This window comes from Microtus ochrogaster, chromosome 17 (genome assembly GCF_000317375.1).
Source record: "Microtus ochrogaster isolate Prairie Vole_2 chromosome 17, MicOch1.0, whole genome shotgun sequence".
In the NCBI taxonomy this organism is placed as follows: domain Eukaryota; kingdom Metazoa; phylum Chordata; class Mammalia; order Rodentia; family Cricetidae; genus Microtus; species Microtus ochrogaster.
In genome coordinates this window covers 32,191,535-32,216,316 of record NC_022019.1, presented here as the reverse complement: position 1 = coordinate 32,216,316, position 24,782 = coordinate 32,191,535, and the positions used below count along the sequence as shown (strand labels likewise).

The 24,782-nt window shown below is 47.7% G+C and overlaps 1 protein-coding gene across 8 annotated transcripts in view; it reads right to left on the bottom strand.

The window, feature by feature from the left end:
- Mbnl2 (muscleblind like splicing regulator 2) overlaps nucleotides 1-24,782 on the bottom strand; it is a 151,274-nt gene that overhangs the window by 91,535 nt on the left and 34,957 nt on the right. For all 8 annotated transcript variants that reach the window (XM_013349324.2, XM_013349326.2, XM_013349323.2 and 5 more), the window contains exon 2: nucleotides 10,639-11,252. In XM_013349324.2, coding sequence (XP_013204778.1) covers nucleotides 10,639-10,812 — 174 coding nt within the window. In that variant the 5' untranslated portion in view covers nucleotides 10,813-11,252. The remainder of the gene's footprint in view (nucleotides 1-10,638; nucleotides 11,253-24,782) is intronic.

Below are 24,782 nucleotides of genomic sequence, written 5' to 3'. Positions count from 1 at the left end.
AAGGAAAGAAAAAAAATCCCAACAAGTAGAACTTTCTGTTTAAAGTATTTAAGGAAGCAGCTGTAGGACGGATCAGTGGTTAAGAGCTTTCATTGTTCTCACAGGCAACCTACACTGGGTTCCCAGCACTCACATGGGGCAGTCTGCAACCAGCCGTGACTCCAGTACAGCGCTCTCTTGTGGCCTCTGCAGACACACACACACACACACACACACACACACACACACACACACACCCAGAAACAGAATAAACAAACTTTTAAGATGTGCAAAAGGTGCTCAGGAAAGAGTTAATACAATTCCAAATGATCTCACACTCCGGCCAAGGAGGAACTGAAAACAACAGAAGGCTTCATGTACAACAGGCACTTTGAGCCTACGAACAAAAGGAAGATTGTGATGGACACATAGTGAGATTTAAGTCTGCTGAGACATAAATCACATTCTCCAGGGCTCTGCCACTGACACTCAGCGGCTGGGCGAACGTGGAGACCACTTCTTTAGAGACCACCGAGGACAAAGTGAGCAGGAGGGGCGTAAAATTTTGCGAAAACACAGCAGAGATCATAAAATGAACCCTGGTGTGCACCCCAAACACAGTGTGAGTATACACACATCTGGCTTGCATCTGCCACCACCACCCAGCCAGGGGCACTGCCATGGACTTAAAGATCCAAAGATCCCCATACCAACTTTTTGTCTGCAATGTCTTCTGCAACTTCCCTAGGTGGAGCAGCCTTCCACAAAGCAAACCGGGGCCCGCTACCCCTGCATTCAAATCCCAGTGCCAGACAGAAAATGTAAAATCCTACCTGGTTTGGCGCCTACTCACTGTTCGGAGGCATTAGTAAATACTTCCATCCCATCCTGGCCACTTCCTTGTTTCTGTACCTGGAAAGACCCTCTTCCCCAGGCATTCTCCCCCTCTCAGGGTCAAAGCTGCCGAAGCAACACCCTGCAGGCAGCACCCCAGCATCTTTTCCTGCACAAAGTTGCCCCTCACATCGCGACACTGCTTCAACTGGAATGCCCTGCTTCTTTCCCATCGTGGCAGCAGGTAGGAAACACAAGTATATTTTTGTGAGGGGAGAAAACCTATATCCCCTTTACTTGCACGTTGTCCCAAATAGAATGACAACCCATGAGGTCAGCAGACTAATTCCCAACGCCTGGCTCAAGGGCACTCACACTGGCCACAGTATCTCAGGAATGAATGGTGCCTTTGAGAAGTTATGGTTATTTTCTTTGTTAAAAAGTAAACCGAGGGACAATAAAAGCTTAAAGAGTTTATTTGAACAAAGACCAATTCAGTGGCTGCGCGCTTCGGATTGGTGGCACTTGGGCTCCCTTTTGCTTTCCATGAGGCCCTGAGAAGGGGTAGCTGGTGCTAAGGTTTGCGAATCAAACAAAGTCAAGGTCACGCGAGGCGAGGCTGTCGCGTCTGCTCAGCAGCTCTCGGAGGCCTGTCCATTTCAACCCAGTCTGATCTTGTGCCGCTGCTGTCGTTGTTTCTCCGAAAAACCGTGAACTCCAGGAGAACAAGGTCCCCGGCTTTCGTTCAGGAACGGAACACAGGGCTTGGCACAAAGCAGGGGCGGAATGTTTGTTTGTAGACCACTTAAGTGAATGCAGGTGTCTCACATTCTCCGGGAAGTGAAGTTTGTTCCTGGCCTCACATTCCGCTTAGAACACGCTGGCTTGACTGGAACTTCTCATTAGGAATGCTGCTACCCGGTGCTTTCCAGATGTTGTGGCTTCGGTGGAGCTGGGCGCCCAGTGGGAATGGAAGGAGGGCTCTGTGAAGCAGAAGCCTCCGACAAAGCCTGCAGACGGCTAATTTTAGATCCCAAGCATCTGGGTCAGAGCCGAGTTTCACGGCACATGTGGAAAGGACCTCTCTAGTGTCATTAATGATTTCTCCGAAGGGCTAGGAGCACTTGAGGTACTCCTTCATATGAGATTTGAGCCTGAACTGGGTGGATATTTAATAACAACCTACAGACACCGTATTCACCAAGTGAGCTTCCTAGTTTTTAAAATGATGGTAAATGGATCTTACAGTGGGGTGGGGATGCAGGTGCCTGCACACATTGGTGGATGAGAAAGTCTGAGATCAAGCACTAAGTGTCACGTCTCAACCATTGTTTGAGCTTATTTATTAATTTATTTTGAGACAGGATGGAGTCGCCAGCCAGTCTAGTAAACTCCTGCCCATAAATGAATGAATGAATGAACAGAATGGCCCTGTCTCCTTGCCCCTGTGTTAGGATCATACACGCCTTAACATCGCAGCTGTCTTTCCCTGGGTGCTGGGAACTGAACGCAGGTTCTCGTTCTTACACAGGGAGCCGTGCGCCCGCCAGGCCATCCCCCCAGCTCTGGACTATTCATGTGACTTAAGCAGCCAATAACACTCTTCCAGGCAGAAGTCACACGCACCATTCTTGTTTCTAAAAGGCATGTTCTGGGAAGACGACCATATCTTCAGTGAAGTTTTGAAAAGTCAGAAGTTGACGCTCCTGATTTAACTTGATAGGATTTTCTAGTCCGCCATCCTCTGGAGACCATCGTCAGGAAGGCTCAAGGTTCAGCGTGGGTGGACAGTCTCAAGTTGTCAGAAAATGATCTCGTCTGCCACATCGCTCCAATGCTAGCCGGTCGGGCAGGATGGCAAAGAAACAGACCAACACCTACTCACTCCCAGCTCGCTAATCCAAAAGGTCAGCGCTCAAGGGGAGGATCAGTCCTCAGAGAATCGGTGCCGCCCCTGGCCACGACACTGCTGAGAACGAGAAACACACACTGCACCGTAATCTCTGAGCCGGAAGGAACCCAATCAAACCAAGTGGAAAGAATCTGCGGCTTACCCTTGGTAGGGTCAGTTCATGTGAAAACTGTGAGCTAGTGGAAGTCCATTGTCGGCGTGGCCCCTGCTGGAGCCAGCCTGTCCTCCACAGCTCCAGGGTTGTGCCCCCTGACGTGGTGTGGAGTTGGCCTTGTCTGACAAACACATTCCACGTTCCAGGGTCTCCGCAGCGAAGGGAGGGGCCCAGGGGTGTCTCCATTTTAAAATGGAAGTTTGCTTGTTTGATGGGTCACACTGGCCTTATTGGCTGACAGGAAACATGCCCAAGGAACTTCTAAAGTCCTCTCAGGTAGCATGGAGCCTTAGTGAGGATTTTGAAAAATTAACAGAACACTGCAGCATGTATGTCGTGAAAGAGAAGGCTTACGGTGGGGACATTTCATTTCAGCGCAGGCTGTATGGAAAGGCAGATCCCGGCCCTTGCATCTATGGGCAGTGCTCTTTAATAGGAGCTGGCCATGGACAAAGAACTGTCTGCTCTTTCTTTTGCCCAGGCAGGGCACTAAAAAAAAACAAAAACAAGAATAAAGTCATCTAAAGATAATGACTCTATAAAAGAAAATTATGGTAATTAGGGAAACAAAAAGAAAACCTCAGACTTTAAAAACAAAACTTCTGAATTGACTCTAACTTTATAGGAAAAGCAGAAGTCAATGTTCTGGTTTCAGAACTGACTGGTGAAGAGTCCTTGTCAAACACCAGCCTCAGTCTGCAATGAGTTGGAGGAACTGTACAGGCCACCATGGTGGTCCAAAAGGTGGGTCCCAGTGGGTGCATTACTGAGAATCACACCTAGAGCATCCCATGTGCTGTGTGGGCATTCTACCACTGAGTCACAAATCCAGTTCAATCCACACATTTTAGTGGCTTTTAACTGACATTTGTGACAAAACAAGTTTCCATGTGTCCTGCCTGTTGGGACAGCTACAATGGCTGAACATGACCCATAAGTGTCTCGGGATGTCAACCAAACAGTCCTACTGTGCAGCCCCCCGGGACTGGTATTTACCATAAGCTACAGGGAAAGCTGGGAAGCAGATAGCCGGAAAGGTGGTCTGAATTTTATCATAACAGTTCTAAGTTTAAGATTTCGGGATATATTTCTTTATGTATTTCTGCATGTATTTATGTATAGTTGCCAGGTTTGGGATAGAAGAATGAGATCCCTACCTCATGGTTTTACCTCCTAGTGGAGAAAAAAAAAAAAGACAAACAGAAAACACCATGTAAGGGTTAGTTCTGAGAAGGCTTTGTGGGTGGGCTGTGATATTTAAGTTAATGCCACACTAAAATGAAGAACGATCCCAGGCAAGCAGAAGAGCTGATGAAGAGGTCTTGCAGACCAGGCTCTTGTGACTGGAGAATGCTCAGGGAAGAGTGACCAGTCTACTGGGCCAGACATACAGCACCGTTCAGATCGTGTGGATGGAAGACACAGATCACGGTGTTAGACTCTGTGTTTGGCGGTGCCCAACTCACGGCCAAGGTTAGCTGACTTCAGAGGATAAGCAAGGCAGTCTGCTGAGCCAGGCGGTACACATCCTCCAACCTGGCCTGTTAAGACTCCAGCACCTAGGATTAGCTCACAGATTGCCACGTGTAACCAGACCGCTGGTTCTTCAAGGCACCTGGATCATAGCACAGCAGCAACAGCTGTCCCTTCCCGGGTGGCAGCTGTCATCTTCAGAGACTGTGTGTTCTGCAACCAACGTCCGTCCGCACGTTCTATCAACTGTCCAGTCTCCGGAGCACTGGGAACGCAAACACTGGTGTGTGTCATCTCTCTGGTTTCCTTTCAGTTGGCAGTGAATGACCAAGAATGAGTGAATGAGCGAGCCCTTGGTATGCATGGTGAATGGATAGCAATACGTCCATTGGATACTAAAATGCCTAGCTTCCCAAGTCCTTCTATGAAATGGTGTATATATAGTATGTGCCCATCAAGCACCCACGTCACTTTCTAATACTGACATTCTATACTTGTATATACTCATCCCTGGCATGCCCCAAATATCTCGTGGAATGCAAGTGTTAATTAGGTACACACCTGTGACATTGTGTTGATCAGGGAATGACAAGGTCTAAAAGTCTGCATGAGTTCAGTTCAGAAGCATTTCAAACTTTCCACCCCATGGTTACTTGAATGCCCCTATGGCTAAGGCAGGCAGCGGCATATGACTTGAATTAGAAGACCGTTTGTTTGTTTGTTTGTTTAATTAATTCTGGGACAGGGTATGTCACACAGGCTAGCTTCGAACTCATTATGCGTCCCAAGCTGTCTTTAACTTTGCAACAATCTTCCTGCCTTGGGCTCCCAAGTCTTCAATTACAGCATTCAGGAGGCAGAGGCAGGAGAATCTCTATGAGTTCTAAGCCAGCCTGGCCTACAGAGTAAGTTCTAAGCCAGACTGGGCTATTCAGTCAGACCCTGTCTTTAAAAAAATTCAACAACAAAACAAAGAAAAATATTGCATGTAGCTTGCTTTTTCCTAATAATTCTCTCGTGTAATTTTAAAATTTCTAGTATATAAACATGTTTATTCCGGGGGGCTTCCAAATAAAAAAATTTCACTTCAAAGTACTAAACTTACTAAATATGAATACAGTTAAGATAGTAGGAATTCTAAAATTTACTCCAATGGTGTATTCCACAAGCAGAGTTGAGAGGGAAGAGTGGACAATATCAACTTTGGGGTCATACCTACCTGAAGCCAGGTCCTTTCTCCACCATTTAGAAGTTGGGTGGTCACAAACAAAATGCTTAAATTTTTGAATCTATGCCTACGCATATCACACTGATTTAACCTATTTGTCTAGCAAGGTCATTAGAAGGTACAAAAGTGGGCTATTGCCAGCGCCATTTGACTGTAATGATCACTACTGAAAAATTTTAAATGTCTGAGATTGCATTTGTAATCCAGATCAAAACTAGGTACATGGTTTACAAAATACCCAAATTAATGATTGCAAATAATTAGCCTCAATTTAACCAGCCAGCAGCAATTCAAGCACTTGAGCTTCAGGTCAAAGCCAATTATATATTTTGACATAAATTTCTCTTTTCATTCTGAAATGCTTACCCAAAATTTGTAAGCCTAAATTGTAGCTTACTGTACCATCAGGTCACTTCTTACGAGTACCCCATTAAATAACGAGACCCCTTTCTCTCATCTGAGCATTTAGAAAGAATCGGAAGGAGGAAAAGGCAGGCGTGACAACAACCCACGCAGCTGGAAAGAGCAAATGGTGCGTCCGTTTATCAGTGGGGCCTTGTTCTTCCACTGTCATGCCTGTCTGGAAGTTCCTGCTTTTAAACGCTGCTGGGTTACCTGCATTAGGGCCACAGTCCACAGTCCAAGGCTAAGTATCATACAGCTTTCCGGTGTCCATTGACGAAGTACACACCCAAAGTGGAACCCACCCCATACAATCATACACAGCAACCCTGTCCGAGAAGTTGGCATGCTTTTGCGATGAACACTTCCTACCGTTCGACATCTATTATACACGACACCCTTCTAGGCTCCGGGGCACCGCAGCAATCTTAGCAGACGCTGTGGGGACATTTTGTTTGTGATCTAACAAACAGAGCTTGCCTGAGGATCAGAGTGCAGAGCTAGGTCACTAGTTAGCCACAGAGGCCAGGCAGTGGTGCTACACACCTTTACTCCCAGCACTCGGGAGGTAGAGGCAGACAGATCTCTGTGAGTTCAAGGCCACCCTGGGCTACACTAGACTGACCCAGTCTCAAAGAGAAACAGAGTTCGGGGGTGGTGGCTCTCACTTTTAATCCCAGTACTTGGGAGTCACAGGCTTTAAATCCTGACACTTAGGGAGGTGGAGACAGGAAGGGATGTAGCTGGGTGCAGAGAGGAATAGAAGGTGGGAGGAGACAGGAGCTCAGGCATTCAGTCTGAGGAGTAGAGACAGGATACCCCATCCGGTCTGGGGAATTCATAGCGGGAAGAACTAGTGGCTGGCTGCTCTGCTTCTTTGATCCTTCAGCTTTCACCCCCTACTCTCTGACTCTGGGCTTTTATTATTAAAACCAATTAGACGCAAGCCCCATCCTAATGCAGCTTTGATTCCCACAGAAGACAGGAAGTAGGCGGGCGAGATGCCAGTAAACAAGACGGTGTCATGGAGCCCAGGAGGCCTAGGGAGCGGGAGTGGCATCCCAGACCTGGTACAACTGTCAGAAAGCCCCACTACTAGCTGCCAGGCTTTAGAGAAGCTGCTGAAGGACACGGGAGGACAAACTGCTCACAGAACTGAAGCAAGAAGACCCAAGCAGAACAAGGGAGAAACTAACAGCCCAGAAGCAAAGCCTGCTGGATATGCTGAGAGGAGAGTGAAGACCTAGGTGGCCGGAGCAGCAGACAGCAGAGAAGCCAGATGGCTGGTGTAGGATGCCGACATCTCACTGGACCAGCCAGTTATCTTCCGGGAAGTGAAAAAGCACTCAACGGCCCTGAACTGGCAGAAGCAACTTCCAACTTGGCTGCTGGTGCATCACACGGTCTTCCCTGGAACTAGCACTTGTGTGCATGTGTCTGTGGGGTGTACATGTGTGCACGCATGTGTGCATGCACTTGAGGGATGCAAGTGTGTGTGTGTAACTTTACATTTTAGCTAGGCTGACTGTCAAGTGAGCCCCAGGGATCTGTCTGTCTCCGTCTTCCTAAAGCTGAGGTTACAGAACCACAGGGCCATACATGGGCTTGGCTTTCACATGGGTGCTGGAGATGTGAACTTAGCACTGTAGAGACAGCCATTTCCCCAGCCCATTAACTAACTTTTATTTAGAAAGGTAATAGCTAAGGTTCCAAAACTTGTCTAAACAGTTTTCTCAAGTACTCCGAGGATATTTTCAACCAAAATTAGCAAAACGAGTTTTAACAGTTGGTTTCCCATTTAAAGGCTGGATTCAACTGTTAAGAAAACTGAAACCCTTAGTCTCAATAAACATTAGAGTTAATTCATGTATTTCTTTCCAGATGTTACCGTTTGCAAAGTAGTCCAGATGAATTCCTGACAGTTACAAGGAAAGGAATCTGAACAGGAAATCCCCAGACACGGCGACCACGAGGGAAAGCATCTCAGGGCCTACAGAGATGGGGTCAGTTTGGTCAAGGTCAAGGCCCTGGCCGCAGATGGACTCTTTGCCTGTGCAACAGTCTTATCCAGCTCGGCCTCTGTGGAGTCACCCGAACTCGTGGAACAGTGTTCCACAACGCAAGCTGTCCTGGAAATCGCTGATGTGATGTCAGTTCACAACTGGACTGGAACTTTCAGACACAACCCCAGCTGCCCGCACCCTCTTCTCACCAGCTGCAGCCAGGAACAGCGGGACAATGCATGGATGGACACCACTATCAGAAGCGTGACTTGTTTTTCCTAAACAGCTTTTATTAAAGCATTTTTATATGTCCCGCATACCTTCCAAACACCTCGACAAACTATTTTTCAACACCCACAAATTTGTTTTAGCGTGCACTTATAAAAAGTTTAACCATATGTGCAAATATAACAACATGAAAAAAAAAAGATGTGTGGTCCCTTTATTGACACAGCAGCAGAGATTCCTCTCTGTCACAAATACTCCCATAGTGTTCATAAAACATCTTTTAGCAGATGGCATCAAAATCGCGGATCTTATTATTATATTTTGATGTTGTGACTGATTTGTAGGACCGAGGAGCTGCAGCCTCCCTTTAAGGCCATCACCAAAACCAGCAGCAGTCGTAGGACACTTGCGGATGGGAGAGAAAAGGGCGGCGCTACTTCCTGACATCCTCAGCCCTGGGTAGGGCCACAGATGTGGGGAGTCGGGCGGAACCTTGTGAGGTAAGAACAGCATCAACTCTAAACAAGAGGAGGCTGGAGCCAAGAGGATAAAGTAACATTTCTGTAAAGACGTGGGGCCGAGCCCAGAGACGGTCACTGAAGGCTATTACAGGCAGCTTCACAGACAGCGCCATCTTGTTTAATAGACAGTTTGGATATTCTTCACCACAAATGCTTTAGGATAGGAGTATTTCAGACTTTTTTTTTTTCCAGATCTGAAGCCTTATTTTTTTTTCCCTAATTTTGACTACAGCTCATCCCATGAAGTCAGATGTAGAAGAATCACCTACTGGTGGAATTACAGCCGTGATTTAAAAGCCTCATCCTTTTGGCGGTCTGAATAAGGGAAGATCAACCTGTGTTAAATGAAAGAGACACGTGGCTTCGGGGGATTAGCCTCATCAATTTTTGTGCTACTACTTCTTGCAGCTGTAAGCTGTGTGGCCTGTGGTAGGGCCCTAAACAACGCCGCAGAGTGAGCATGCCAGCACCAGCCGCGGTGCCCGCCTCTGCCATTGCCACCGGTATAGGCTCTCTCTGCTGCTGAGGGCCTGAAGTCAGCCAATCATAAAGAAGCCAGGGAGCACAGGGTGGAGGATGAGCAGGTGTTCAGACTGAGGCCCAACTTCCCCCTGTGCCGGGTTGGGTCGTTCTTTACAGCTTGTTAACGACATAGATAACATCCTGTGCAAACTAAAGTCCTGGCTGGGACCTCCACCATGGCTGCCCTTTTGTTTTATTTCATTATTTTTTTTTTTTTTACCAAAATTCTATGTGCAAGCTCAGGTCTTGACAAGGGCCTTACAAACTGAGCTACTTCCCTGGTTTGAGATATAATTTTTGACATATGATTTAATCACATCAAACACTTGAGAATGGGGTCAGGCCACTTCCGTGGCTTCTCAGGTAGGATGCCGAGAGCATGAGAAATACGTTTGGAGTTTTCCACAGGCAGAAACATTAAGGTGATATGTCTTAACCATCTCCAGTACGGCAATGCCATTGTGCACGTAAGACTACCTGAGCCTATCTGGAACTCAGAGCAGCATAATTTTAGGGCTGCAGTAAGCCTCAAAGAGAGCTAAGCTAAATCATCCTACATCTTCCAAGTAGGATTTGTCATTGGAATCTTCCATTTCTTCAAACCCAAATTCTACCAAACCCATTATGAACCTGGGGTAGGCCAGCCTCCTGGAACGTTCCCTGTCAGCCAGGAGCCAGCTCTCTGGTAAGGCCCCTGCGGAACTGTGCTGTCTTAGTCCTGTGCGGCGCACATCTTTCTTCCTGCACCACAATTATTTCCGCTGTGCCCTACTTTCCCGCCAGACATGAGCTCATCAAGAGGACATCGGAACCACACTGAGCTCTTTGATGGCATTCCTGACAGACAGTAGGCCCTCCGAGAACACAGTACTGAGTGTGCACTCAGTAATTTCTGCTAGCCATAAAACATTTTAAGAGAGAGAATGAAAACCCTCTCCAGAAGCATTTTAGGAAGGCTCTGGTTGAGAAGGAAAGCCACAAGAAGAGAGACTGTTTGAGATGTGAGTCACAGTGACGGGCACGTGGGAGTGACAGGTGTGGCTTCTTCACCTTTATGTCACCCACAGAAGAACAAACGTGACTAGAACATTTACTTCAGTTGTCAATAGCCTGGCTTTTGTGTGAAATCCTTGGATACCTGAGTGCCATCCCAAACCAGAGACATACAACCATGTATTTTTAATGTCAACAGAGATGGGTAAAAAATTCACGTATGCCTGGTATGAGTAAGTTTGGGAGACAGCACAACACACACCTCCCAGCAGCCATCACAAAGAAAACAACCAAAGTGAACGGCAAACTCTACAGAGCGCAATGCCAAGTGTCCCCTTTGCAAGCCCAACTCAGCCTGGAGGTGCACGTAAGTAAAATGATTGTCTTACCTTGAGGGAATCAAAGCAGGCGATTACTCTTCCGTTTTCAACCTGGCAACTTTTTGGGGGGTGAGCGAATTTGCATTCTTCGTCGGAGCGCGAGCATGTTCCTCTCTGGTACTGTCTGCAGACTTCCAGGGTCAGCCACTTGGTGTCTCTCACTGGGGCAACGTTCAAGGCCATGATGAGAAGGACTTTGGATTCTGTTCCTTTCTGTTAAATGATGAAATCGATCCAAGTGTCAATGACCCCCAAGGTACTACTGTGGAGACTCCCACATGTAAGTCTGAAGGAAAGTAATGAATTCCTTAATGAAGTCCAATCCACGGAACAGGGAAGAGACAACTTATCAGCACGCGGTCATTCGCCGATCAATAGGCCCCCCTGGAAGACTGCGAGCCACAAGCCCAGCGTGCTCACTGTCATCTCTGGCTCCCAGGGTTCTAGCCTCCTGGCTGTTTTGCTGATACACCTCTCCTTGATGAAGTGACTTCGGTGCAATGGCGCTCGTTGGGAAGATTAGTTCTAATGCTCCCAGCTCTGGGGGATGCTGGAAAACACGCCTCTCAGATCTTCGTCTTTGGGCAAGATGGTGTTTTCCTTCCCTTTGTCCTTTCTAAACTCTGAAATGACAGGATTAGACAAGTCAGACGACTTTATCCACTCCCAGGGTCAGGGGAAAGCACGTCTGACGAAAACCAACCATCCCATCGAGCAAACACAAAAACCCCACAGGAAGTGAACCCAAGCGTCCGGAGAGCTGCCGCCAGCAGAAGTGATGCCGCAAAGCACCTTGAAATCACTAACCTGCAAAACCTAAGACACGGACTTGCATCTGAGCTCAGAGGCATCAAACACTTGAACTGCCTACTAAGCTCGGAGCTAGAATTCGTGAAAGTATAGGCTAGACCTCCGAGCTTTCCTGAGTACCATGAGGGAAGGGGAAGGAGAAGGAAGAGGAGGAAGGGGATGAGGAGGGGCCAGAGGCAAGGAAGGCGTCCTAGAAGCACAACTGTGCGGCAGGATGATCTAGGCAGCAGTCCAAGAGTCAGGAGTGACTCAAACAGATGAGTGTGGCAGACACAATAATTAGGCCCTCTGAAACAATTCCATCTAATGTGCTTAATCACCACACAGTGTATTAGAATTGTGCTTCCCAATTAATTTCACATTTAGGCCATTGATTTTATTGTTGGGAATGCTATAAACAACTGTATGGATGTGTCTCTCCTACGAAATGGAGATGATATTATTTTGGATAAAGCATGGGTTCCCTATTCCACGAGTTCTTTCGAGTTTCTGGAGATGTGATGTTGGAGGAGGTAAATGGGTCCTCCTGAACTCCCGGAACCGGGCTCTCTGAACTCCGAATACTACTCACTTCTGCTGCTTGCTTGGTGCCTGTCTTCCCTGCAGTCTGTTGTTAGGGAAGGGCAATGCTTTGTACCCGCTTCCCAGGTGCCTTGGTTCACGCTCTCGATTAGGATCTCAAGAACTGCTTGTCGACCAAGATGAATGCAAGTTAACGTGAATCAAGTTCAGCTAAGTTTTAATCGAGACACAACCTAACAGAATCCTCTCCAGGCTGGCAAGGCGGGTCAGCAGGTAAAGGCATTTGCTGCTGAGCATCGTCTCTGGGACCCATATTGTGCAAGGAAAGAACTGACTTCTAAGAATTCTTGTTTGACTCCCACACACTGTTCACAAACAAAGTTTAAAAATTTGTGAGTGTTTTTTAAAAAGTTCTTTTGTATTTAGAACATAAAGATTAAAAAGTGTACCTACGACAAATATCATAAGTTAAAGTGCGGATTCTAAGGTCAGCGGGCTCCAGTTGCTCTAATTTCCCAAGGATATGAAATTAATAACATTAAAATCAGACGTTAACAAGGTAAACATGAATAAAAGACTATAGTCTGCAAACTGACCATTTGCAGAAACTGTAGGTGACATCAACCACCATATACATCAGATCAGTCCTGTTCTTCTACAAGTCACGGCTAAGGGCGCGTCATGAAGAAGGGAATAGACCAGTCACGCCGACCCCTTAAGGGGGTTTCTACCAATGGCACGCCACTCACGCGACATTACCATAAACTTAGAATGGGGCTTGAAAGTTCCCATGGCTACATGAGGTCTTGGTCACTTTTAACTTCCCAGCACAATGTTCCAGTCTGATACATTTACATGTGTTTGCACGCCGCTGGTGCAGACAAGCGCACTTCACTGCTTGTCCTGTAGAAGGGCAGCGTGAACACTCAGTGGTCAGGAGTGGGCCTGCTACTGTTTTGTATTGAGTGTACCTCATGTCACTTCAGAAGACACTCTTCTGTGCTAACTAGAAAGTGTTCATTGCACACGGTATACACGTTTCGTAACTGGCAGCCTCAAACATTTGTGTTCAACACCTCAAATATCTGTGTTCAACACATGATTGCATCAACAGGTCGCATCCAGTGACGGACCTTCATCATCTGGGTGTGCAAGCATAACTTTGACGATACGTGTACAGTGTGATTGCCCAATGGTGCACTTAGTAGAATGCATCCCACACTTAGTGACACCGATGGTATTTCTAAACAGCATGCACTATGGAAGTTCGGAGCACAGTAATTGAGTTGTTCACTAATGTTCCCAGAAAAAGTGAGCCCCCTAATTGATGAAAATTAGTCAACTCTGGGCAAACCAAGCCAATGAGACTTTCTTGCAGTTGGGGCTTTTCCTTTCTGGAGAAAGCTGCTATGTCTCTTTGCGGCAGAGACCGCGATGGTGTCCTATACAGTTATCTGACTTCTCCCAGGAGGGTGGGAACTGCGTTTTCCACCCCACAATTCTCTTCATTTGTCTGTGAAAGTACTTGCATGGGCGATGTACGTGTGCGCACTGAAGGAAACGGGCAAGGATGAAAGCCGTGACACATAGCTCACTTCAATTAAAATATTTGAGGGAGCCAAGCAGGTTCCCACTTGTCTGCTTGGCAGTGTCTGTTCGCAACATCAAGTAGCTTAGGCGAGGGAGCTTAAGAAGATGAGTTTAATAACCAAATTGACTCGGCATCAGGTTTCCCCAGCTAGCCTGGACCTGGAGCTTCATTACCTCCACGCCACCGCCAAACCTGGTGGAGAACAAAGGGTGGGGGAAGCAAGAGCTAAGGAAACGTTTATGCTCTCAAGCAGAGGGGCTTCTGTGATAAAGGACCTCAGACACTGTTCTAGACACATTTCGTCCATGCTCAGGAAACATTGTATAAAGCCCTCAAGCCCTAGGCAGACTACAAAATAACAAAGATGGGGTACACGCCATTCTCAAAGGCAGCAGAGTGCCCCCCCCCCCCGCAGGCTTCATAGGTAGGACGGAAATAGGCAAACCCAGGCACTTCTGCACAGATGGCAAGAACAGAGACCCGGTGATCTTTATTCATGGAAGCCACACACGGTGATGCTCTCTGTTCAGAGAAAGGATTCCCACTTAAGAGTTATGATAAAGCAACCAGAATTTGGGTTTCCAAATTATCATGACAAACTAGCCTCTAAAAATATTTATTTCCATTGACCAATGGAACAGAACGTATTTATGGAGTATAACTAATGTTTTGCAACAAGTACAAATTATTAAACAAGTTATCTACCATATGTGTAATTTGAATTACTTTCTTGCTTTTTGGGTGAGAACACATCTACTGCCAGCCATTTTCAAGAACTTGGTACTTTGTTTTTAATCCATCAAACTGAATTTTTAAATCTTTTGATCACCTTTTCCCATTGACCCATTCTATAGTCCCTGGTTAATACAACCCTTCTTTTGGTTCCTAGGGGTTGTTTTTTGCAGGAGGAGGGGTGAAGACTCCACATATAAATTTTTAAGATTCTGTACATAAACTTTAAATATAGACTTGTCTAAGAACAGGATTGGCAAGCTTTCGATGACAACAAAATAAAGTTACTTTACGTTAAAGCAAGGGGGTGTGCACCTAACAGGAACACACTGCTGTTGTTAGTCTGTTAATCAATCTGCACATGCATCTGTCGACCCAGCATGCTCTCTTTTCCTAGCCTAGAGATTATGTCACCAGTCACTAGAGGCACCACCTCCTTACCCTGTCACAAGCGGACACAAGCAAGAGGCTGTAGGACCTTGGAAGACATGACAGCCTGAGCTAGGTTTGGCACAGGCCATCATAACTGATGAGCCACTATGACAGCAGAGGGTGGAGGAGACCAAGGGACCATGCTGGCCTGAGTCCACACGCAGACCTAACACAACACTGGATCTGCTAAGCTGCACGTTGCTGGAAGAGCAGATGCGCACTGGGCTGTGCTATCCAACATGGGAGCCACCTCATTGTGGCTATATGACTATTGAGATATTTCATCCTTCCCAAACTGACCCTCGATTCAGCTACTGGAAAATGCTCAAGAATGACTGGGCCATGTTGAGTATAAGCCCCCTTTCTCAACCTGTAAACTTTATGAAATCTGAATACACACTGCACGTGTCCAGAAGAAGCTTGACCATGTAAAGCGAGGTGTGCGCTGGCGGACTGTACACTGAGCTCAGAGACGGTAGGGAAAGGAGACACGATTGGGGTGACGTCTCGTTAGTGAACTGGGTGTTCATTGCATGGCAAATGGCTACTTTGACTCCACTGTGTCACCAATGTTCCTGATCTTCTGTCCCTGGGAAGTCAACTTCTCTGAAAGCCACTTTCTTCTGTGTCCCCAGCAGTGATTTGGGGAGCAACACACTCTCTTGTAGATGATAAATGACTGAACAGATTACGGGGCCCTATCAGTCCTCAAGCCTCATCCTTTATTTTTAAGCAAATGTTGTTACTTCTTACCTTACACGAACAGTAAATACTGATAACACTATAAAAACCGACTCACCCCACTGTCCCCCACCACAGTGAAAACTCTTACAGAATTTGCTTTGTGTATAGACTATATTTGGGCTGTTATTTTGGAATCCGTTGAATTCAGCTAAGCACCAGGTCTGTAGAAAATGCGTTCTCTAAATGTTTGCTGAATGAACACCTTCTCCTCCTCCAATGAACATCTGCATTTTAATGCAGAACAAATTCAAGGGCACAGGAATAAGGTTCTGACAGGGTCACCTGGCTATGACCTACAGGGATATTCCACCAGGTGCCTGATTTATTTTGCTGTTGTCAAGCAGACTGGGGTGGGTAGCTGCCCCAGTGATGAAAAACCCAGCCTCAACCCCTGCTGTCCTCAGCCCAGTGATTTCCCAAGTGCTGGGAGTGCCTGAGCCAGCAGCACTGTACCCCTGATGCAGATTCCTGGGTCCTCCAGAGATCCTACATTGGAAGCCAGCAATCTGCTTGACCAGGCCTCTGGAGTGACCAGTGTTGCAAGCTTGAGAGCCACCCTGACCAGTATCCCTTGCTGTCTTATTCGGGAGGGCAAAGGAACAAAGATGGCTGCTTCAGATCACCAGCAGGGTCTGTGTGTTCACAGAATCCCACAGCAGCAGCTCAGGAGGAGGAGGATTCCCTGGTGGCTAGGGATCTGACCAATCAAAACAAAGCGAAGCTAGATGAGCAGAGATACCCAGGAGACCAGTCCCAGGGGAGTGTTCTGGGAGAAGGGTTCAGACCGACATGCTCAGCTCAGGGGCTTTCAAACTACAGGCCTTTAAGGAAGGGTGGGCTCCCTTTGTAAAGGACTTTCGTCTGGTGCCCCTTGGTGGTGCGGTGGTCGGAGAGAAAGGACTATTTTGTGAGGTGCGTGCGCACTTCTTCTAATCCCGATACCCAGGCTTGCTATCTTTAAAGGAAAGACTAGCTCAAAGTTCAAAGCCAAACAGCTTTCTATAGTACTTCTTGAAATTCGGAAGGCCTTTCCATTCAACTCTACACACCAATGTCAACTATTTTTAGGGTTCTTTCCTCACACGGCACTTCCATTTTTCAGTTTATTTCAAACTATTCTATGTGTTAGCATCTCAGAGAGCTGTGGCTCTGGACCTTATAAAAGAATTTGCTGCTGAGGTTCTTTGACAGTCGCGGAATTATGCAGCCCGGTAAGTTCAGAATGCCTGGCCCTTCGCTGTGGGAGAGGAGGAGGTGGCTGGCTTCCCCGGGGTTCCACACCCTCTCTGACAAGCCCAGGCTGAGGACCCCCCAGGTGTCCCTGCGCAGCAGCCATCACTTTGTGGGTAATTTGCACATTTCTGAAGGGAAAAACATCAATCATGTCCAATCTTGAGGCTGTGACTGATCAAAATTTAAGACAGCCCGAAGGGAAACTGCTGTGTGCTAAAGGCACAGCCTTCCCGCACTCTCCAGGTCACCTGGGCTGCCTGAGCTGGCTGCCAGGCGAGGCCTCCTGCTGCAGTCATTAAAGGGTCCTGCAAAACAAACCGGTTCTGAGTCAGACAGCGGAGGACTCATTAGCCAAGGAGTCACTCATGGACGAGGACGCCTTTAATTTTATTTTGCATACATCTAATTACAGTGAGGAGCTCTTGTCTCTTTGACTTCCTAGTTCTCATTTTACAATCTTTGGGTTTCCCATTCTTAACACTTAAATTCTTAAAATACGGATTTTGTTTTTGAGCCTAGAACTCACACTGACCTTCCTGCCTCAGGCTCCTCCAGGCGGCTGGGAGTTATAGGTGATATCACTCTGGGCTTTCCACAAGTTGTGGTGGAGGCAGTAAGCAGGGGTGGGTGGTCTTTAAGACACACTTACTCTTTAGCCTGGGCTAGCCTGGTACAGGCTAAATAGCCCAAACTGGCCTTGAACTCTGGCAATTCCCCTGCCTCAGTCCGCTAGGACTGGAATTACAGGCTATGCCATGGCACATGACTTAAACACATAAATAAAATAATTTTTCCTTCCTGGGCGTAGCTTGTTATCTGAGCATCCCTGCCCCCACCCTCCAACTGTTTAAAACAGCTCAGGGTGAGCACCCTCCACTGACTGACCAATGAATCAGCCACATTCCCAGCCTCTCCGGTGCAGATACAGTGACTGGAGACCAGTCTGAAGGGGTCACCAGCTGAAGCACCAGGGTTGAGGAGTCCAGTCATCACTGCCTTGAGGAAGAGATGTCAAACCAGCTCAACGGACCAAGAGGCAGGCTGTAGTGACAGAGACAGACCAAGGAAAGAAAGCACCCAACCGTCTCTTCACAGAAATAAGAAGGACAGCCATCATGGTTATCACCAAAAATATTTGTTCTTCCAAACTCCTATTAATTGTTTTATTAAAAATTATCTATAAAATGGTGCCCTGAAAGTTAAGGGGTGAAAACAGACTTTGCGAGCCCGGCTTCTAGTCTTTCCTCCCAGGTAACTGTGTGACAGACCGATCCCTGTGAGCTGGCTGATCAAGGGGATCATAACACATAATCCATAACTATCTGCGGTAATACAACATAATTAGTAGTATAATGCAGGGACTCTCTCTTTGGTAGCTGGTCTATTTCATCTAGATTCTGCAGCAATAACTGCATTAAGTGTCAGTTTTAAATTTTCAAGCTTAGTATCACTGACGTCTTTAAGAACGAGGCAGCTTTGTAAACTGAGGCAAGGCTGTGCTTTAACTTGTTAGGAATGCCACCAGAAAGTACTGGGAGTTTTTGGAAAACCGTGTTATTGGGCGTAATTGTGTCCGTAACTAGATGCTGCACAGACAGACACACAGTGATAGGTGGAGAGGGTCTGTGTCACTACCAGCCTCGAAAGTCGATTGTGTGTGTGTGTGTGTGTGTGTGTGCATGCAAGCGCGTGTGTGCATGTCTGAAAACAACGATACATGTGTGTGTGGACGTTTACCTGATGGGGGATATGACTCCTGGAACCTCTTCTCTAATGTGAGCTCCAGAAACCTTTGACAGATCTTCCTTGAGCCAGCTCCCAGCCCTCGTCCTGAGTGGGGACTGTCATTGGTTCTATTTCGCATGCTACTCAGTTCATTGGAACATGCTTCCTGTTATATTGCTGAAGGAAATGAGTTGGAGACCCCCAAGGTCACCAATAGGTCAGTATCATCCGCGACAAAGGCAATATAGGAGAAGATTCTCAGCTAATTTTTCTTCCCCTTGTGTGCGGTGTCTTAAAGTATACGTGTAAAAGTCATAAAATCAAGAGTTCGTGTTAATATGTAAACATTGCCAATCCACTTTCATGGCCAATTCCAGGAATGCACACAGACAGAAATCCCGTCTTTAATTAGAAAAGAGAAAAATTCTAAATATACTCCTAAACCCACAGCCAGATAGAATACATTCAGCACATAGCTGTATTCAAACTGTGGTTGTTTTCCCTTTGTGCTTTCTGTCCAAGTGTAATTCAGTTAGGAGATGCCGGTATTGGAAGAAAAGCAACTGTATTAGATAACATTCAAGTGTGACATGGGATTTGTCTCCTGGGTGGCCAGGAACCCATGGCAGAATCCAGACAGGGTCATGGTGGAACCCCAAATTCCTCTGTTTGAATGTCCACTCCTTCCCTGGCACAGTCTGCCATGGACAATTCTCCCTAGCTGACTTTTGACCTTCCCTCCCTCCCTCCCTCCGTCCCTCCCTCCCTCCGTCCCTCCCTCCATCCCTCCGTCCCTCCCTCCCTCCCTGTTGACACCAGTCTGATGGCCACTTCATCTGCCTACTGTCATGGTTTGAGTCTGCCGTAACCCTCCTGTTCTGAATTTTTCTCCTTATCTGGTGGTGCTCTTTTGAGAGACTGTGGGACCTCTTGATTGGCTCCCCAGGCTGCTGTGATGTGAACAGATCACCACATGCTACTGGCATCCTTAAATGAGATTTACTACGCCTTCACCACCAAGATGCACTGAAATGCTTCTGAAACCATTTGCCAAAATAATCACCTTCTTCCTTAAGCTGCTGGTGTCTGGTATTGTAGGTACAGTGGGGAAAAGGGAATTAACACATTTACGTATCCTAGGACTCCCCATTGACCTACTTTTAATATGAGCAAAGAAAAGGGATCCCTCACACGGCCAGTGGACAGACATTTAAAACAGTCAATGTATTGCCACGCCTGTTGGCAATTGCGCTATCAAGGGCACATATGTACTAGAGGATGGTAGGGAACTGATGTCTGCACAGAGATGGCATGTGTGTGCTGGACACAGAAACAGGTTGGCTCGTGCCATGGCTTTTCAAAGCTGCCCTGATGTTAGAGGGGACCTTGGGCAGTTCTGAGTCTGGAACCCAAGGGTTGCTCACAGTAGTAGAAGGCAGTTCTTCACAGAGTCATGTCCATCACAAGACATCAAAATCTGTTGGCTCATGTCCACTAAGTTCCAGAGATATGCCCTAAGTTTCCACAGTGCACTTTGAGTGTGGGTGGTCCTCATCCAGAACAGGGTCATGGGGTCTTGCGATGCCCAAGCATCCTTGAATTGGTATAGTGCACTGGAGGAGTGAGCAGAGAGGACCTCAAATAGTGCCAGAAAAAAAAAAAAAAAAGAGAAGACTTAGGTTGGGGGAACTCCATAGAGAAGCAAATCTCCAAACATTTCCCTGGAAAAGTTTGCAAGGCGTAGGGATCTGGCCAAACGCTAGAGCAACGGATGAAGAGGAAAGGAAAAACCCAGGTAAAACTCCACAGTAATTACAGACGGCAAAGAAAGGCCACAAAGAAAGGCTGTTAGAAACTCATTAGCAAGCAGCAACCTTTCGGGATGTAAGAGAAAAGAAAGAGATGAGGCAAAGAGAACTTGGAAGTGTGTGCTCTGTGTGGGGAGAAGGACTTGATGCTGTGCCCTAGGAGGAGTGTCAATCAGGAAGTCGTGGCCATTCAGAAATGGGATATAGAAGTCATGGTCATAGATGTGAGCATGAGGTGGAATCCAAGTTCCTCAGGCCCTGGGATGGCTAAGACATGCACACTCACTGAGTGAGTGAGAGCAAAGGCACACTCACCAAGTCAGAGCAAGGGCACACTCACTGAGTGAGAGCAAGGGCACACTCACTGAGTGAGAGCAAGGGCACACTCACTGAGTGAGAGCAAAGGCACACTCACCAAGTCAGAGCAAAAAGACAGTGGAAGGAAGGAAGTAGGAAAAAGCTTGGGGAGCAGGTGGGTGGAGGGGGAGCAGGTGGGTGGAGGGGGAGCAGGTGGGTGGAGGGGGAGCAGGTGGGTGGAGGGGGAGCAGGTGGGTGGAGGGGGAGCAGGTGGGTGGAGGGGGAGCAAGTGGGTGGAGGGGGAGCAGGTGAGCTACCTATGACCTGAAGAGGGAGGAGCAAAGAAGTCACTGGTTCCTGAGATGACAGGATAAGCTGCTCAATCCTCCCTCATGGGTGGAAAGAGAGCAGCTTGGAGCCACACAGCTGGAAAATCAAAATTCTAGGCGCGGGCTGTCTCACAGCCCTGCCATTTCAACCAGGTAAATTGTCCACCTGCCACACAGGCAGAGGGAGACTAGGTCCTCAGATGCTGCCTAACATGAGAATACGGGCTTTCGGCGGTAATGTAACGTGAGAGGAAAGCAGAGGCAGAGATAGCAGCTGCGTCAGAAAATGGAGCTTTTGCGGAAAGGCAGGACCTGCTCCTGGATGGAGGACTGTGGTCTTGTCACCTTCTTTACCACGGCATAAGGAAGGCACACATTTCTAAGGCTAAGGGCTTTACTACATACAGTGTACAGTAATCAAAAAGTCCAGAGGTCTAGGGAGATTAGTGTGCAGGACGCAGCAGCCGAGGCAAGCGGCAAGGCTGTTCTCCCCGGAGTAGAAACTGTGCAGACATCATAGGAACCCATAAACATCTCCCTGTGTGCATACGTGGGCTGTGGACATGCTGAGCCGCAGCCGTGAGTGAAGCCAGAACTGGGTGTGGCTGATATGGTTCGACACACCGCCATCAGACACATTCAGAAAACAGAAGGGTCGGTTGGCTTCCCTTCTACGCACTAAGGTAGTAGTAAGAGATACAGGCAGGTGTCACCAAGAGAAAGGCAAGATGGAGGAAGTGCAGTGTGCAGCCGACTCAGAGGTTACCGAGGTAACAGCTCTCACCCTGGGGTAAGCATATTTAACGGTGAGATAAGACCAGGTAGAGCGTTTAAAACAAATATTTACCCAGCATCATTTGCGATAAGATTTTTTTCAGGTGGAAGGTAATAAGGATGAGATCTATCACAGAGTAGTTCATGCCTGGTGGTGGCCTGTGCTAACCGGAAGAGAAAGAAGCATGTGGAAGCCAGAAGGGCTGGAACAGAAGCAGAACCCACCAGGCCTCAGCGTAAGCACATCTCTATCCAGTTTCATGGAGTTAAACTCCCTGTCAGTTTCTATGGCTTTAGACAGTGGTTTCTTCCAGACATCTATTCTCTCTGCTCCTCTCTCTCTCTCTCTTGTCCTTCTCTTCCTCTCCCAGAAACCCTGCATATGATACACAGATGGGCAATGTGGATGCCATCTTCTTAAAAGACTCAGTATCTGGCCGCTCTCCATCACCCATACACCTTTACTTCTCTCCTGGGCTTCTTGGTGTTATTATCTCCCAAGCCATCTCCCGACACTACTTCCCAACCCACCTCGACAAACAAACCAGCACAAAGGAATCTAGTCAGAAATGGAGGCAGATCGGCTCACCTCTCTGTGTCCCCGGACGTCACAGTCAAGAGCCTTACAATGGTCTGCAAGGACCGTCATGGTTGGTCCCACGGCTTCTCTGAACACCATCTACAATGACCTTTGTGATTGGTCCTACAGTTTCTCTGACAATCTCTCTCCCTGCTTCCTTCCTTCCAGCCATTCTGGCCTTCGTCTCATCCTCCGGTAACCAGACACATCCTGCCTCCAAGCTCCAGCCCCGCGGGTCCTTCTGCTGGGAATACTCTCGCAGACAGCCATGCCTTGGAGGTCACCCTACAGGGAAGGCTTTTCTGATGTAATATTGCATCAGTCTCCCCTGCTCACGCTGGCTTACCTGTTCAGTGTGCACAGTTATTTCACAGCTGGAGTGGAGCGGCTGTGGGAATGGGACAGGGTCTGTGTGCATCCCCTGACATCTAGCAACACATCTGACTCTGGGACACAGGGAACACCGGACACAATCCCTGCTGAATGGGGACTGAGCAGATGAATGGGCGAACATACAGCTGGACAGACTCCAGAGCTCACGGTCTGCGCCCGACCTTACGGCACGCTTTGCTCCATCTTCATGATAGGACCTGAAATAGTCCGCAGCGCTGCTGTTCTTGCTATTATTTCTGCTCCCCAGGAATCCAGTTTCTGAGCTTTAAGAAGAAGGGGGCTTGGCAGTTTCTAAAGCCACTTCTGTCCTTCAAGTTCTCTGGCTGTTCGGTGACTGGCAAGGCTGATTTAAGGAGAAATGTATTTTTAGGGACTCTTGTGAAAAATCTTATCAACTCGGCTGTGTTTGGCCTAGATTTGTGAGCCGGCCCTTTGAGCCATGGGATCTAATGGGAGCATATGTCATGGGAAGGGGGATATTTGCAGAGCGCAGACGTGAGAGGGTGGCACGGTAAAGGGGGTGAGGAGGGGAGTGGAGGTAGCTGATGCCGTTCCTCTTACACTCAGCAGCTAAGGAGGGTTAGGAAGGAAGAAGGCTAAGAGGACTGGGCAGTCTGGCCCTCAACGGCACGAGGGACGTGGGTCCGGGGAACCGGCACCTCACTGGTGGAATTATCCCTCCTCCTGTTTCCTCCCTCTCACCAACACAGGATACAGGCCATTTCTGCTTGCTAAGCCCTGAACGGCGGCCATTTCAGTCTTCCTTGTGCAGTGGAGGGAGCTGTTGAGGGTGCGGATCTGGGGAGGGCTTCGGAATACCAAGGGCAGTGGTGCTGGTGCTTTGGGCTGTCTGGGGAATGGCTGTTGAGTCTGAGAGGCCATGGACGGTCCACAGGCCCACTCCCTTCTTTGGCTTGGCTTTTTCTAGCAAGCGCAGAGTAATACACACCCCCGGGGATCAGCAGGTCTCTGGGGAAGGCCTCAGAGTGGCCTCCTCCAAGACGGGCCAGACGGGTGCTTTCTAAGGGGGACACATTATGCCAAGAGCCTTCCAGCCCTTGGTCTCTCTCCACATCAGACCAACCCCAGTACTTGTTTAGGACACTGCGATTCTGGTGCAGAACCACATATGGGGAAGGAAAGTTCCACTGGTTTCTGCGACCTTGGAAAGACAGAAAACTACTATCTTATTTGAACCCTGTAGGTCACCGCATGGACAGACCTAAGCCCAGGGATGATGAAACTCCATTGACCTGGGGCAGAGTAAGTCTTTCCCACGCCCATCTGACTTACGAGCAGAACCCAGGAGTTCAGGGGCAACAGGAAGACACTGATTGACAATTGCTTTAAAAAGACCTAGTTTTACAGTGATTTCATGCAACTGTAGAAGAAGGGACATGAAAAGTCAATTTCCAGCCATACTTCGGTTAATTGCCATTGACATGGAGTGACTCACACCACAAGAATGAAGTGGGCTACAGAGATGGTTTGAGCCAACAGTTGGTCTTATCTTCAAGGAAAATAAGTAGATAAATACTGAAACCAACAGCCAGTATTTACTGTATTTCAAGCCTAAGCTCTGAGGAATAAAATGACCCAGGCAATTATGTATAATCTACAACACATAAGCCCAGGCACACATGGGCACTGCACGATGACATCAGTGTTCACTGCAGTGGCCACCTCTCTCTCCCTTTCCTTGGGTACAGCTCCTTTTGTTACTTTCCTCAGAGCCCAGTCACCATGCAACTCGGCTTCCCTGCTGCTACCACTTGTCATTATTTCTAAGCAACTTCACCCAGTGCTGTGTCACCATGGCAACCATGGGCCAACAGTTTGCAGAGTTCTACTGAGAAGCAGGGAGCAAGGAAGAGACTACAGGCTGCTCTGGCCCTGGTCAGAGTCACATCTATAGTACCAAACAGGCTTCTTCCCATTTTATGGAAGGGGAAATTGAGGAAACAAGTCAAGTCATGGGTTCCAGCCCCACATTAGGAGCCACATGAGAACACTCTACAATGAAACTATGCCCATGTGTACACCCTACGATGAAGCTGTAGGATAAGTACACCCTACGATGAAGCTGTGCTCATGAGTACACCCTATGACGAAGCTGTGCCCATGAGTACACCCTACGATGAAGCTTTAGGATAAATACACCCTACGATGAAGCTGTTCTCATG